This window comes from Suricata suricatta, chromosome 5, assembly GCF_006229205.1.
Source record: "Suricata suricatta isolate VVHF042 chromosome 5, meerkat_22Aug2017_6uvM2_HiC, whole genome shotgun sequence".
Lineage (NCBI taxonomy): Eukaryota > Metazoa > Chordata > Mammalia > Carnivora > Herpestidae > Suricata > Suricata suricatta.
The window spans coordinates 72,182,096-72,198,863 of NC_043704.1; the positions used below are offsets into that span (position 1 = coordinate 72,182,096).

A 16,768-nucleotide genomic window follows, 5' to 3' on the forward strand; every position below is an offset into this window, starting at 1 on the left:
GACATTGTTGCTATGAACATTGGGGTACATGTGCCCCTATGCATCAGCACTTCTGTATCCCTTGGGCAAATCCCTAGCAGTGCTATTGCCGGGTCATAGGGGAGTTCTATGGATAGTTTTTTAAGGAACCTCCACACTGTTTTCCAGAGCGGCTGTACCAGTTTACATTCCCACAAACAGTGTAGGAGGGTGCCCATCTCTCCACACCCTCGCCAGCATCTATAGTCTCTTGATTTGTTCATTTTAGCCACTCTGACTGGCGTGAGGGGGTATCTCAGTGTGGTTTTGATTTGTGTTTCCCTGATGATGAGTGATGTTGAGCATCATTTCATGTGCCTGTAGGCCATCTGGATGTCCTCTTTGGAGAAGTGCAGAAGACCCACTTTAGACCTAAAGACACTTTCATATTGAAAATAAGGGGATGGAGAGCCATTTATTATGCTAATGGAAAGCCAGAGTAGCCATACTTATATCAGACAATCTAGACTTTAAAATAAAATCTGTAACAAGAGATGAAGAAGGGGATTATATCATAATTAAGGGGTCTACCCAAAAAGAAGACATAAAAATTGTAAACATTTATGCTCCAAATGTGGCAGCACCCAAATACATAAGTCAATTAATCACAAACATAAGGAACCTCGTTTATAATAATACCATAATAGTAGGGGACTTCAACACCCCACTTATAGCAATGGACAGATCACCTAAACAGAAAATGAACAAGGAAACAATGGCTTTGAATGACACACTGGACCAGATGGACCTAACAAATATGTTCAAACATTTCATCCTAAAGCAGCAGAATATATATTCTTCTCCAGTGCACATGGAACATTCTCCAGAATAGACTACATACTGGGACACAAATCAGCCCTCAATAAGTACTAAAAGATCGAGATCATATCATGCATATTTTCAGACCATGATGCTATGAAACTCAAAATCAACCACAAGAAAAAATTTGGAAAGGTAATAAATACTTGGAGACTAGAGAACATCCTACTAAAGAATGAATGGGCTAGCCAATAAGTTAAGGAGTAAATTAAAAAGTACACGGAAGCCAATAAAAATGAAAACACACAGCCCCAAACCTCTGGGATGCAGTAAAGTAAGAGGGAGGTATAGAGCAATCCAGGCTTCCCTAAAGAAGGAAGAAAGGTCTCAGATACATAACCAGATCTTACACCTCAAAGAGCTGGAAAAAGAACAGCAGATAAAACCCAAAACCAGCAGAAGACAGGAAATAACAATGACTAGAGCAGAAATCAAGGCTATTGAAACAAACAAACAAAAAAACACCACAGTAAAACAGATCAATAAAAGCAGAAGCCGGTTCTTCGAAAGAATTAACAAAATTGATAAACCACCAGACAGTTTCATCAAAAAGAAAAAGGAAAGAACCCAAATAAATAAAATCAAGAATGAAAGAGGAGAGATCACAACCAACACAGCAGAAATAAAAAGTTATAATATTATAAGCAATTATATGCTGATATAATGGGCAATCTGGAAGAAATGGACAAATTCCTAGAAACAAACTACCAAAACTGAAACAGGAAGAAATAGAAAATTCGAACAGACCCATAACCAGTAAAGAAATTGAATTAGTAATAAAAAATCTCCCCCAAAACAAGAGTCCAGTGCCAGATGGCTTTCCAGGGGAATTCTACCAAACATTTAAGGAAGAGTTAACACCTATTCTCTTGAAGCTGTTCTAAAAAAAAAAAAAGGAAGGAAAACTTCCAAACCCTTTCTATGAAGCCAGCATTACCAACTCCAAAACCAAAGACCTCACTAAAAAAGAGAACTATAGACCAATCTCCCTGATAAACATGGATGCAAAAATCCTCAACAAGGTATTAGCCAATCACATCCAACAATACATCAAAAAAATTATTCACCACAACCAAATGGGATCTATTCCTGGGATGCAGGGCTGGTTCAATATCTGCAAAACAATCAGTGTGATTCATCACATCAATAAAAGAAAGGACAAGAACCATATGATTCTCTCAATAGATGCAGAGAAAGCATTTGACACATATAGCATCCTTTCTTGATAAAAACCCTTAAGATAGCAAGGATGGGGTGCCTGGGTGGCTCAATTGGTTAAGCGGCAAACTTTGGCTCAGGTCATGATCTCGTGGTTCGTGAGTTTGAGCCCCACGCTGGGCTCTGTGCTGACAGCTCAGAGCATGGAGCCTGCTTCAGATTCTGTGTCTCCTTCTCTCTCTGCCCTTCCCCTACTCATGCTCTGTCTTTCTGTCTCTCAAAAATAAACATTAAAAAAAAAAAGGGATAGAAAGATCATACCTCGAGACCATAAAAGCCATATATGAAAGACCCTACACTAATATCATCCTCAAAGGGGAAAAACTGAGAACTTTCACCCTAAGGTTAGGAACAAGACAGGGTTATCCACTCTCACCACTGATATTCAACATAGTATTGAAAGAGTCTTTAGCCTCAGCACTCAGACAACACAAAGAAATAAAAGGTATCCAAATTGGCCAGGAGGAGGTCAAACTTTCTCTCTTCGCAGATGACATGATCATCTATATGGAAAACCCAAAAGAATCCACCAAAAAACTGCTAGAACTGATCCATGAATTCAGTAAAGTGGCAGGATATAAAATCAATGCACAGAAATCAGTTGCATTTCTATACACCAACAATGAAGCAACAGAAAGAGAAATCAAAAAATTGATCCCATTTACAATTGCACCTAAAATTACAAAATACCTAGGAATAAATCTAACCAAACAGATGAAACATCTATACACTGAAAAGTATAGAAAGCTTATGAAAGCAATTGAAGAAGACACAAAAAAATGTTAAAATATTCCATGCTCCTGGATAGGAAGAAAAAATATTGTTAAAATGTCAATACTACCCAAAGTAATCTACACATTCAATGCAATCCCTATCAAAATAATACCAGCATTCTTCACAGAACTAGAACAAACAATTGTAAAATTTGTATGGAACCAGAAAGACCCTGAATAGCCAAAGCAACCCTGAAAAAGAAAACCTAAGCTGGAGGTATCACAATCGCGGACTTCAAGCTGTATTACAAAGCTGTAATCATCAAGACAGTATGGTACTGAAACAAAAACAGACACTCAGGACAATGAAACAGAATAGGGAACCTAGAAATGGACCCACAAACCTATGGCCAACTCATCTTTGGCAAAGCAGGAAAGAATATCCAATGGAATAAAGACCGTCTCTTCAGCAAGTGGTGCTGAAAAAACTGGACAGTGACATGTAGAAAAATTAACCTGGACCACTTTCTTATACCATACACAAAAGTAAACTCAAAATGGATGAAATACCTAAATGTAAGACAGAAAGCCATCAAAATCCTTGAGAGAAAGCAGGCAAAAATCTCTTTGACCTTGGCCAAAGCAACTTCTTACTCAACAGGTCTGTGGAGGCAAGGGAAATAAAAGCAAAAGTGACTACTGGGACCTCATCAAAATAAAAATCTTCTGCATAGCGAAGGAATCAGTCAGCAAAACTAAAAGACAACCAACAGAATGGAAGAAGATATTTGCAAACAACATACCAGATAAAGGGTTGGTATCCAAAATCTACAAAGAACTTATAAAACTCAACACCCAAAAAACAAATAATCTAGTGAACAAATGGGCTAAAAACATGAAAAGACATTTCCCCAAAGAAGACATCCAGATGGCCAAAGGACACATGAAACAATTTCAACATCACTCATCATCCGGGACATACAAATCAAAACCACAATGAGATACCACCTCACACCCGTCAAAACGGCTAACATTAACAACTCCGGCAACAACAGATGCTGGCGAGGATGCAAAGGAGGAGGATCTCTTTTGCACTGCTGGTGGGAATGCAAACTGGTGCAGCCACTCTGGAAAACAGTATGGAGGTTCCTCAAAAAGTTGAAAATAGACCTATACTATAACCTAGCAATTGCACTATTAGGTATCTATCCAAGGGTTACAGATATGCTGTTTTGAAGGGACACATGCACCCCAATGTTTATAAGAGCACTATCAACAATAGCCAAAGTATGGAAAGAGCATAAATGTCCATCAATGGATGAATGAATAAACAAGATCTGCTATGTATATACAATGGAGTATTACTAGGAAATCAAGAAGAATGAAATCTTGCCATTTGCAACTATGTGGATGGAACTAGAGTGTATCATGCTAAGAGAAATTAGAGAAAGACAAATATCATATGACTTCACTCATATGAGGACTTTAAGATACAAAACATGAACATAAGGGAAGGGAAGCAAAAATAATATAAAAAGAGGGAGGGAGACAAATGCATTAGAGACTCTTAAAGATGGAGAAAAAACAGGTTTACTGGAGGGGTTGTGGGAGGGGAGGATGGGCTAAATGGGTAAGTGGCATTAAGTAATGGGTAGGCATACTGTTGCACTATACGCTAACTTGGATGTAAATAAAAAAATTAACAACAAAAAAAGATTTAAAAATACTATTTAAAAAAAAGAACCTACCCAAGTCATACTGAATTGGAATCTTTGGGGCAGGGTCTAAGAATGTTTTTTTTTTTTTAATCCTTACTTTTGAGAGACAAAGTGAGAGAGAGTACATGCCCCTAAGAATCTGGTTTTTTTTAAATTTTTAAATGTTTTTTATTTATTTTTTAAGAGACAGAGAGAGACAGCGTGAGCAGGGGAGGGTCAGAGAGAGGGGGAGATACAGAATCTGAAGCAGGCTCCAGGCTCTGAGTTGTCAGCACAGAGCCTGATGTGGGGCTTGAGCCCACGACCTGTGAGATCATGACCTGAGCGGAAGCCAGACGCTTAACCAACTGAGCCACTCAGGTGCCCCTAAGATCTGTTTTTTAACAAGACTTTAAGGTGATTGTGATTCAAGCTGAGGACTGAAAAATAGCTAAATTTTGTTTAATAAGGTACTTAAATTAGTTTGTTCCTAATGGGGTTTTATTTTAGTTTTTTTCCTCTTGCTCCTGAGGTTTTTCTTATTGTTCTTGGGGTATTTCCCTAGAGAAACTTAGTTAGCATTAAAATTTTAAGGCTATTGATGTACACAGCCTCATAAGGCTGTATGTCTCTTACACTCACATTAGGGTGAGCAAATGGCTTGCCTAGACTGGGATTTTCAGTTTTAAAACTGAGACTAAAGGGATTTCCAGACATGGAGCTTTAAGTGCTAGGACTGGAAAAGTTCTGGGTCAACTCAACATACCTGGCTGAGTATGAGACATATATTCTAGCAGTGTGTCAGTGACCCATATAAAGTTGTTCCATATGGACAATTCAAAAAACATCTATTTTTGCTTTGATGTTTTTACACCTAACTCTATGCCAACTGAAAATTTATTTTGACACAAGGTGTTAAGTGAGGCTCTAAGCTAATTTTAGTCACTTAAACAACTAGCTAATTTGTCCAACATTTATTTTTAACAAATTCATTCTTTACCACCAATCTGTCCTTTTCATACTATAACTTATTTTTAAAAATTTAAATTACAGTATAAAATTACAAGAAATAAAAAAATCAGACCATTTTCAGTTGAAAGAATTTTCAACAACTGTCTACACCAGTGAAACAATTCCAAACAAGATATATACCCTCCTTTCCATCATCCAAATCAGAAATTTCCATTGTACCACTTTAAAATCAGTACATCACAAACAACTACTTTCTGACTTGTATCAATAGAAATTATTATCTGCTCATGATTATCATATAACTGGATTCATACTGTATGTGTTTTTGTGGTATTTTTTTACTCAATGTGTTTTATGGTGTTATTTATGTTGTTGTTTCAGTTTGTTACTTTTTAAAGGCGAGTAGCATTATATTGTATAAATGTACCCCAACTTATTAAGCTATTTTGCTACTGATGGACACTTGAGTAATTTCCAGCTCTGAATTATTATTAATAAGGCTGTTATGAACTTTTTTTGTTAAAGTGTTTCTGTGGACATGATTTTTCAGGTAAAATCTGGGTGATGAGTTTAGCTGTATATTTAAATTCTTAAAAACTTCCTCCCAAATTCTTGTAATGGTTGTATAATACACCCACCAGTAATGAGAGCTGCCAGGCCTCCACATCCTCACCAATGTCTGTCATTTTTTTTTAAATCTTTAGTCATTCAACTGGGTGGGATACGGGATATGTTGCAACTCCCACTCCCAAAGTTAAAAATCCACACATAACTCCACTCTCCAAAATCTTAATAATAGCCTATTGTGGACTAAAAGCCTTACCAATTTGTATGCTATATGTATTATATACTGTATTCTTATAATAAATGACAGAAAATTTTATTAAGAAAAATCACAAGAAAAATACATTTACCATACTATACTGTACTCGTCAACAAAATCTACATAACTGGATGTGGTGCAGTTTAACCCCATGTTGTTCAAGGATCATCTCTCCCTCATTTTATTTAGGCATAATTTATATTTAATAAATTAATCTTTTTAGTTTACAATTAAGAGTTTTGACAACTGCCTATGTTGTGTAGATACTGTCACAATCAAGATACAGAAAATTGACATCACTCCCTCCCAGATTCTTCCAAACACCTTTATTCATTGTGGGGTTTTTTTTTTTTGCACTGCCCTGATATTTAATGTTGAGTATTTTTTCATGTGTTTATAGGCTATTCATATATCTTGTTTTGAGAAACAGATGTTTAGCTCTTTTGCTCATTTTAAAAACTGGATTACTAATCTTTTTATTGTTAATTTGTGAGAGATGTTTATGTATTCTGGATACAAGTCTTTTATCAGATACATGTACTAAGAATAGTTTTTCCTGCTGTGTGGCTTGCCACTTTGGTTCTTAATGCCAATTTTTATGGTTAGTATTTTGTGTAGCTTGTCCAAGAGATTATCAAACCCACGGTTGTAAAGATATCCTCCTATGTTTTCTTATAGGAGAATTATAGTTTGGGCTGTACATTTAGATTTATAATCCATGTAGAATTAATTTTTAGGGTGCCGGGAGGACTCAGTTGGTTAGGCATCTAACTCTTGATTCTGGCTCAGTTCAAGATCTCATGGTCATAAGATCGCGCCCCATGTTGGGCTCCCTGTTGGGTGTGGAGCCTGCTCTCCCTCTGCCCCTTTCCTGCACACATGTGTGTGCCCTCCCTCCCTCAAAAAAAAAAAAAAAACAGAAAGAAAAGAAAAGAAAAAAAAGAATTTTTACATCTGGAGTAAGACTGGGTTGAAGAAGTTCATGTTTTTCCATATAGATATCCAGTTGTTTCAGCATCATTTACTAAAAAGACTTTCTTTTAACCACTGAACAGACTTAGCTCCTTGGTCCTATTTAAGAAAATCTTAGTCTGATTCAAGTTCCCTAAGATTTTCTTGTATGTTTTCTCCTAGAAATTTAGTTCTATCATTCATTTCAAGTTAATTTTTATAGATGATGAGTGGTAAGGACTAAAGATATTTTCTTCTCCTTTTCTCTACTTATTCTATCAACCATGGAAGGTGTTTAAATCCCCTACTGTGATTGTAGATTTTTGCATTTCTTTTCTTATTTCTGGCAATTTTTGCTTCATGCATTTTGAAAGGCTTATTAGGCACATGCACACTAAAAACTGTTATATTTTCCTGATGAAATAATGTTTTTCATTATTATAAAAATCTATCAGTAATACTATTTGTCTTGAAGTCTATTTTGCCTCATAGGGGTTTATCACACCATCTTTCATATGTTTCATATGGTCTGCTTTCTCCTAGTCTCTTACTAACAACATATGAGTCTTTATATTTAAAGTGAATTTCTGGTTAAGAGTATATATATTTTTTTAAATTTAAATTTTAATTAATAAAGAGTGCAATACTGGTTTCAGACATAGAATTCAATGATTTATCACTTATAAACAATACCCAGTGCTCATCGCAATTAAGTGCCCTCCTTAATACTCATCACCCATCTAGTGCCCTCCTTAATACTATCACTTATCCTATCCATCTCCCTCAACTTTCACTTTGTTCTCTATCATTAAGAGTCTTTTGTGGTTTGTTTCCCTTTCTTCTCTTCCCCTCCCCCCACTCTTCACATATGTTCATCTGTTTTGTTTCTTAAAATTCCTATCTGAGTGAAATCATATATTTGTCTTTCTATGATTGACTTATTTTGCTTAGCATAATACATTCTAGGTCCATCCAAGTCATTGCAAAAGGCAAGGTATCATTTTTTTGGATGGTTCAATAATATTACATTGCATATATATACACCATATCTTCTTTATCCATTCATCAGTTGATGGGACATTTGGGCTCTCTCCATAGTTTGGCTAATTTTGATAATGCTTCTATAAACACTGAGGTGCATGTACCTCTTTGAATCTGTATTTTTATATTCTCTGGGTAAATACCTAATAGTGCAACTGTTAGATCCTAGGGTAGTTCTATTTTTAGTTTTCTTGATGAACCTCCATACTGTTCTCCAGAGTAGCTGCACCAGTGTGCATTCCCACTAGCAGTGCAAGAGAGCTCCCCTTTCTCCTCATCCTCGCCATTATCTGTTGTTTCTTGTGTTGTTAAAGAAGTACATATTTTGGTCTTGTTTTTTTTCTGAACTGAGCTAATTCCTGTATCTTAATTAAGAGTGTTAACTGCAATGTAGATAGATATTAACAGAGATGAATTCTACTTTGTTTTTAAGAAATATGTTTTTTCTTCCCAGATTTCATTTTATTCCCTATATTGAATTTTTAAAACTAGCTCTTGGGAGTATTTTTAGTGCTTCCTCCAGAAATAATAACATGTAAATATAAGATCTCACATTCTACTTTCAAATAATTTATATCAGTTCACAAACTGTATCAGAAGCATTAACATAATTCTATCTTCCTTGTCAATCTGTGCTTTAGTGATCTTATATTTTACTTCTACAGATCATAACACCCTAACATAATGCAGTTATTTTTCTTTTAAGTAGCTTATAGTCTTATAAAATGTGTCTTTTATGTTTATCCAGGTACTGTTTCTGTTGTTCTTAACTTCTTCCTACAGATCTAGAGTTTCACCTGGTATAATTCATCTTTAACCAGAACAATTCTTTTAGTATTTCTTGTAGGTCTGCCAGGGACAAATTCTCTAAGCTATTTTCTGTTTGAAAATGTCTTTGTTGGAACTGAAGGGTATTATGCTAAGAGAAATAAGTCAGAGAAAGACAGACACCATATGTTTTTACTCCTATGTGGATCTTGAGAAACTTAACAGAAGACCATGGGGGAAGGGAAAGGTAAAAAAATAATTACAGAGAGGGAGGGAGGCAAACCATAAGAGACTCTTAAATACTGAGAACAAACTGAGGGTTGATGGGGGCGTGGCAGAGAGGGAAAAGTGGGTGATGGGCATTGAGGTGGGCACTTGTTGGGATGAGCACTGGGTGTTGTATGGAAACCAATTTGACAATAAATTATATTAAAAAAAGAATATGTCTTTGTTTTTTCCTTACAGCACTTTAAAGATATTATTAAATTGCCTTACGTCTTCTAATATTTCTAGTGAGAAATAAGATGTCACTTGTACTGCTCCTGTATGGGCAATGTGTTGTTTCTATGACTGCTTTTAATAAGTGTTCTTTAGAGGAGCTTTCTAGTACTTTAATTATAATGATCTAGTCTCGTTGGATGAAGTTCATAGACCTGTGGGTTGATATTTTTCATTAGTGTTGGAAAGTTCTTTGTCAGCATGTCTTCAAAGGTTCTGTGTCTTCTTTATTAGACTGATATCGCTCTGTAAGTCTTGGGATTCCCCAGTTTGCTTTCTCGTCCCAAATTTCTACACAATCCTTCTTATATTTCAGCTTGGAAACTTTGTCCTATGTTCAAGTTCACAGATTCTTTCCTCTATAGAGTCCAATGTCCTATTATGTCTTTTAAATAAAACAGTCATTTGTGAGTTTTAAAAACTTCTAACCATTCCATGTGATCCTTTCTGTAGAACTGATGTCTTTGTCTAAATTCCTATATAGGAATTCCTATACCCTTTAGTATTTTTATCATCATCATGATTTTATTATACTTATTTTAAAGTCCCTGTTTGAGAAATTCAACATGTGAGTCTTCTCTTAATGTACTTCTATTTACTGCTTTTGTCTCGAAAGTAGTTTTTTCTTTTTGCATGTTTTATAATTTTTATTGTAAACTATATAATTTCACATAAAATAATAGTAGAGGCTGAAACAAATAATACATAATCTCAGAATAGGGAACAAACTTTGTGTCAGGCCACTACCGTGGGGCAGCTACACTGATATGATCTGTAGTTGAGCTGCAAATGCATTTTACTGTAATAGCTTTAATTAAGTTTAATTTCAAATGTTTTGAGAGCAAGATTAAGACTTTTCCCCCTGGGGCACCTAGGTAGCTCAGTCTGCTAAGCATCTGACTTTTTCTTGAGCAACTGGTACGTTCTCTTTGTTCTCTAGATTTATCCCAAGCTTGCTTGCTGTGTCTTGATCACTCTGTACACAAAGCCCCAGAGTGCTTTTCCTCAACTCTTTTGCCCCACTCTCCTCTCAAGTACAGACTTCCTGAAGTTGTTTTTCACAGATCTTCTGCCCAAGGTCCCCTATTTTGAATGATCAGGTGCCTTGTATTTGGGGATTGCCCTGTAGGATTCAGGAATAATTTTATCTCAATTCTCTCTTGTTGGTTACCGACTTCTGGTTTATTACATCTGAGCACTCAGTGAAAACCAATGAGAAAGACTTGGCAGGTAGTTTTAAGACTTGCTTTGTAATCTCCTATAATTTTTACCAGTTTTACCAGTCCAATGATGCCGTTACATGTTACGTAAAGTTTTGGCTGGTTTCTCCCACCCCCATCTATGCTTTCTCTTTCTCCCATCACTCTATCAAGTACTACTGAAAGTAAACTCATAATGCAAAATTTAGAGTAAGAGAAAACAATTTATCACAGGTCACATCTTTTAGACACCTATAAAATTCAGAAAGTAGAACTATTACTTATAGCACTTAAGATTAAAAATAGGTTTAAAAGAAAAATCTAAAAGAATGTAAGGAACTATAAATAATGAAGAATTAATAAAAACCACCAAAGTAGACTGAAAGGAAATTCTAGAATGCAAAGGACTCTGGAATTAAAAGTTAGTGTTGGCTGGGGTGCCTAGGTGACTTAGTTGTTTAAGTGTCCAACTTCAGCTCAGGTCCTATCTCACAGCTCATGAGTTCAAGCCTCAGGTTAGGCTCTGTGCTGACAGCTCGAAGCCTGAAGCCTGTTTCAGATTCTGTGTCTCCATCTCTCTGTCCTTCCTCCACTTATGCTCTGTCTCTCTCTCACTCTCTCTCAAAATAAACATAAGAAATAAAAAAAATTAGTGTTGGCTTAAAGAGCAGATTAGACACAGAGGAAGAAAATTTATGAACTATAAAAACATATCTGACTGAAATTAAGTACAAGAAGACAGTTAATAAATATGACACTGGGGTTAAAAGACATGCAGGACAGGATGATATCCTCCTCTTATAGGAACTGAAGAAGGAGAGAATCTATACATTGTGGGAAAGGCAAAATTTGAAAAATACTGGCTAAGATTTCAGAATTGATTAAAGATGGGCTCCTTTGATCCAGGAAGCTCAACAAATCCTAAACAGAATAAATAAAATGCTAGACATAAATGTATTATAATTAAACTGTAGTACACCAAAAAGTAAAAGACTTAAAAAAAAAAAAGAAGCTAGATCACATAAAACAGTATCTTCAAAGTACTGAGAGACAAGAGCTGTTAATCTAGTATATTAGACTGAATTATATACACAAGTGAGAATGAAGTAAAGATATTTTCAGACAAGCTCTATCTGATTATTTGTCATCAAGAAATTTTTACTAGAAGAACAATCCAAAGACTCCCAATAAAATGCATTTGGATATCTAAGAAATATTTTAGCTTTTAAAAATGACCAGGATATGTTACTAGCATGTAGAGGATGGGAGGTAGAAAAGCTAAATTTTCTGCAATGAATCAAACAGTTCTACACAACAAATCCAATCCCAACGCTGTTAGTGGCCCACTGACAGACACAGAAGAAAGAAGTGAGATATAAGAAGTTGGTTAAGTGTCTGACTTCGGCTCAGGTCATGATCTCACGGTGAGTTTCGGTCCTGCGTGGGACTCTGTGCTGACAGCTCAGAGCCTGGAGCCTGCTTCAGATTCTGTGTCTCCCTCTCTCTGACCCTCCACTGCTCATGTTCTGTCTCTCTCACTCTTTCTCTCTCTCTCTCTCTAAAAAATAAATGTTAAAAAAACAACAACAAAAACACAAGTCAAATACTAGAAATAACACAAAGTTTTAAGGTTCCAAAAGTCAATGTGTCATTAGGGAGAAGAGTTGAACCTGATCAGTTTTAGCCTAAAATTCTACAGATAATAACCACATAAACACACAAACTGAAAGAGAAAAGACAAGACAAATATCAAGGAAAAAAGAGCCATATTAGTATCAGGCAATATAGCTTCTAGGTTAAACACATTATTATTATTATCTTTTAATGTTTATTTTTGAGAGAGAGACAGAGCAAGTGTGCACATATGCTAGCAGGGGAGGGGCAGAGAGAGAGACACACACAGAATCTGAAGAAGGCTCTAGGCTCTGAGCTGTCAGCACAGAGCTTGTTGTGGGGCTCGAACTCATGAACTGAGAGATCATGACCTGAGTGAAGTTGAATGTTTTACTGACTGAGACAACCAGGCACCTGGGTAAAAACTATTATTATAAACAAACAGGATTATTACGGAATAATAAAAACTTATTATGAGTCGAATAATAACTACCAGCAGGAATACTGATTCTAAACTTAGGTGCATCCAGTAACATAGTTTCAAAGATATAAAAATAAAAAAATCACTGCAAGGACAAACTAACTGCTGAACCCACCATCATATTCAGAGAGTTTAAAACTTTTTTATTTTTTTAATTTATTATTATTACTTACATTTTTTTTTATTTTTAACATTTATTTATTTTTGAGAGAGAGAAAGAGACAGAGTGTGAGGTAGGGAGGGGCAGAGAGAGAGGGAGACACAGAATCCAAACCAGGCTTCAGGCTCTGAGCTATCAGAACAGAGCCTAATGCAGGGCTCGAATTCACAAACCTCGAGATCATAGCCCGAGACAAAGGTGGCTGCTCAACCGACTGAGCCACCTAGGCCCCCCAAAATTTTGTTTAATAACAGATCAAGTAGATAACAGATTAAAATATAAAGAAAATCTGCACAACATAGGTTACAAGGTTAATAAACATGTAGACAACATTGTAGTCAATAGACAATATATACTTTCTTCAAGCACATTTATAAAGACTAATCCCTTATGAAGCCAAATATTGGAAGAAAATCTATCGTACAGAGCATGTTCTCTGACATCCCTGCAATCCTACAATTAAGTTGTGAAAAGTAAGAAAATAACCAAGATACCAAGGTATCTCCCATAACTTTAGGATATGAAAAGCAAAACTTTTAGTAATTAGTAGGTCATAGTTAAAATAATAAAAACATTATTTTGATTAACATCTCCTACCGATATAATACGATCTCCTTTTCTGAGCTCTCCACTAAGATCAGCAGGTCCTCCAGCCAAGATAAAGGAAATAAATATGCCTTCTCCATCTTCACCTCCTACAATGTTGAAACCAAGGCCTGTTGAGCCACGATGAAGAACAACTTTTCTAGGTTCCCTAAAATTAGAAAAATATTGAACACCTTAGAAATTTTATGTAGAACTTGACATTCTATCACTGAAATTTCCCTATTGATAACTCTTATATTATCCAACTATAAAGAAAGCTAGATGAAAGTTAAAAGTGTTTTCAAAACAATGGGGAAGGGATTCTAAGACTGGAAATTAAGCATAGAAAGTGAAAGGAAAAATCCTAATTTTACATAAAAGCTTAAAACCATGTTACAATCCATAATTTTTGTTAAAATACAAACATAATACTAAAACAAAAGGAGAAAACAATGTGGTAATAAAAAGTGACTTAAAGAGCCCTACTCAAGAAATATATGTACTTAAGTTGATGTGCACACACTTTATTGCCTATGAAGCAGTCACTGCCTTTGCTTCCTAGGTATTATAAAAGACAGATAAACCTTTGTCTTAGAAAAGGTAGGCCCATTTTCACAGTCTCAAAAGGATAAATCATGACTAACCTAAGCTAGTCACAGCAATCCTATTCCTCTTTGCTAAGTGAGGCTATGACCCTATTCTGGCCTCTGAGAAATAAAGGTACATTTTATTGACAATTTCCCAAAGACAGACAGACCCTAACAAAAACAAAGCACATTTTGTCCCCATACAAACACATTTGTTCCCTTCCTCACCCAAAATAACACCCATACAAGAAATGAACAATAAAATCCCATAACTGGTTTGGATATACTATAGTCATGAAGGTATCCTAGAGATACTATGGACCTAAAGATTGCTGTACACAAAGGCTGGAACTGTCCATCTCCAAACTTTTAACGTAAAATAATTAAATATCTTTACTTCTAAAGTCACATTCCTCCACCTCCCTCTCTGCTATTCATTCATTCATTCTAAGATGAGCTTTTCCCCCACCTTGCATTTAAAATCTTTGAAATCAGAATAATTCTTACCACTAACAGTTGTGTGAATATCATTTATACTTTCTGGTAAAACCATGAAAATTCTAGGAGCAGATTATTTTAGACATGATGAGATACAGAATATCATTTTGAATTAGAATGTATCATACTTGGTATTTTTAAAATGTAGCAGATTTTTCTAAAACATTGCAAAAAAGCTATTGGTTAACAAAAGGCCTAACAGAAGTATTCTTTAAGAATGAGTTTTAGGGATGCTTCCCTATAATGTGGAATTAATCTTAAGTATTTACTAAAAACTTAAACAGGCATTTTCTAGTCATTCATTTTATCATTAATCAGCTCTACCGGTTCATTTACAGAGTTAACAAAATTACACTTTTTTGTCAAAAGCAGTAAAACCAAACAATATACTATTTAGGAAACATTAAACAATTATACACATATGTGAAAGAAAAAAATGGAATAATAAAACCAAATTCAGGAAAACAGTTAACTTGGTGAGACACTGTAGGAGAAGCAGAGTAGGATTAGGGCACAAAATGGGTTTCACTACATTGGTAATGTTTTATTTCATTGTTAGGTGATGGATTCATAGTTTAGGGTTTCTACTGTTTTAAAACATATATATGGAGGAGGGGGTGGAGGGATGGGTTAAATGGCTGATGGCTAATAAGGAGTGCACTTGTGATGAGCACTGGGTGTTGTATGTAAGTGATGAGTCACAAAATTCTATACCTGAAACTAATATTACACTGTGTGTTAACTGGAATTTAAATTAAAACCTGAAAAAATATACATACGAAGGAAAAATAACATACCACATATAGGAATTACAGTTTTACGTTAGCAAATAATCATTTAAAAACGTCCTGATAAAATCCAACAGTATTTCAGAAGAAAATAAATGCAGATTTTTCAAATAATACAAGATGTTCAACATCATTAGTTATTAGGGAAATGTATGAAAATCACAAGATATGTCCCACCTACTACAATGGTTATGAAATAAAACAAAACAGGAAAAAAACGTATTGGTGAGGATGTGGAAAAACTAGAACCCTCATATATTGATGGTGGATACGTAAAATGGTGTGGCTGATACAGAAAACAAATGGTTTCTCATAAAAATAAACATACATTTACCATATGACTTAGCAATCCCACTACTTAGTATCTATCCAAAGGAAGTGAAAGTAAGGATGCGAACAGATACATGCATGCCAATGTTTGTCACAGCATTATTCTTAATACCCAAAAGGTGGAAACAACCTATGTGTCCATTAAGAGATGAATAGATAAATAAAATGTGGTGTATACAAATAATGGAATGTTATTCAGCCATAAGGAATGAAGTTCTGATATATGCTACAGCATGGATGAATCTTAAAAACATTAGCTAATGAAAGAATTGTACGATTATACTTACATGAGCAATCTAGAATAAGTAAATTCATAGTACACAGAAAGAAGACTAGACTAGAGGTTATTACAGATTGGGAGGAAAAGGAAATGGGAATTACTGCTTAATGGTTAGAGAGCTTGTCTGAGATGATAAAAAGGTTCTGGAAATAGTGATGATGACTGCATAACACTGAATGCAATTAACGGTACTGAATCGCACATTTAAAAAAATTAATAATGTAATATACTACAAATCACGGAGTCTTACATTTTAAATGGGTAAAGTGTATGATATGTGGATCATATCTCAATGAACCTGTTAAAGAAAATGAACTCTAGAACCATCTGATTTCTTTTCTTTTCCTTTTTTAAATTGGTAATGTGAGATAACCTCTGAAAGACTGCTTAGGGTCAAATGGTGGAGAACTTCTAATGTGAATGCAAAGATTTTTATACTTTATCATCTGGACAAAATAGTTCAATTATCAAAAGAGTGATAAAACACACATTTTAGTTACTGCAGTAATCAACCACCAGATTTTCAAAGAAAACACGCAGACCTGTTGTGTAATACTATAAAATCCAATGCAATATTCTAGACAAAAGATATATAATGAAAAATGATGGGGAATAGCAATCAAGATACTAATATATTTTTTACTTTGAAAAATATGCAGAGATTAAAAATTAAGCAAGCCATTAACTATTTTCTTCTTTATATCTCTAAAAAGGCACTATTAGAAAAC

General features: G+C 35.1%; 1 protein-coding gene across 13 annotated transcripts in view; it reads right to left on the reverse strand.

Moving 5' to 3' along the window:
* Positions 1–16,768, reverse strand: part of DLG1 (discs large MAGUK scaffold protein 1) — a 255,930-nt gene that overhangs the window by 68,274 nt on the left and 170,888 nt on the right. For all 13 annotated transcript variants that reach the window (XM_029939594.1, XM_029939593.1, XM_029939592.1 and 10 more), the window contains one exon: positions 13,570–13,726. In XM_029939594.1, coding sequence (XP_029795454.1) covers positions 13,570–13,726 — 157 coding nt within the window. The remainder of the gene's footprint in view (positions 1–13,569; positions 13,727–16,768) is intronic.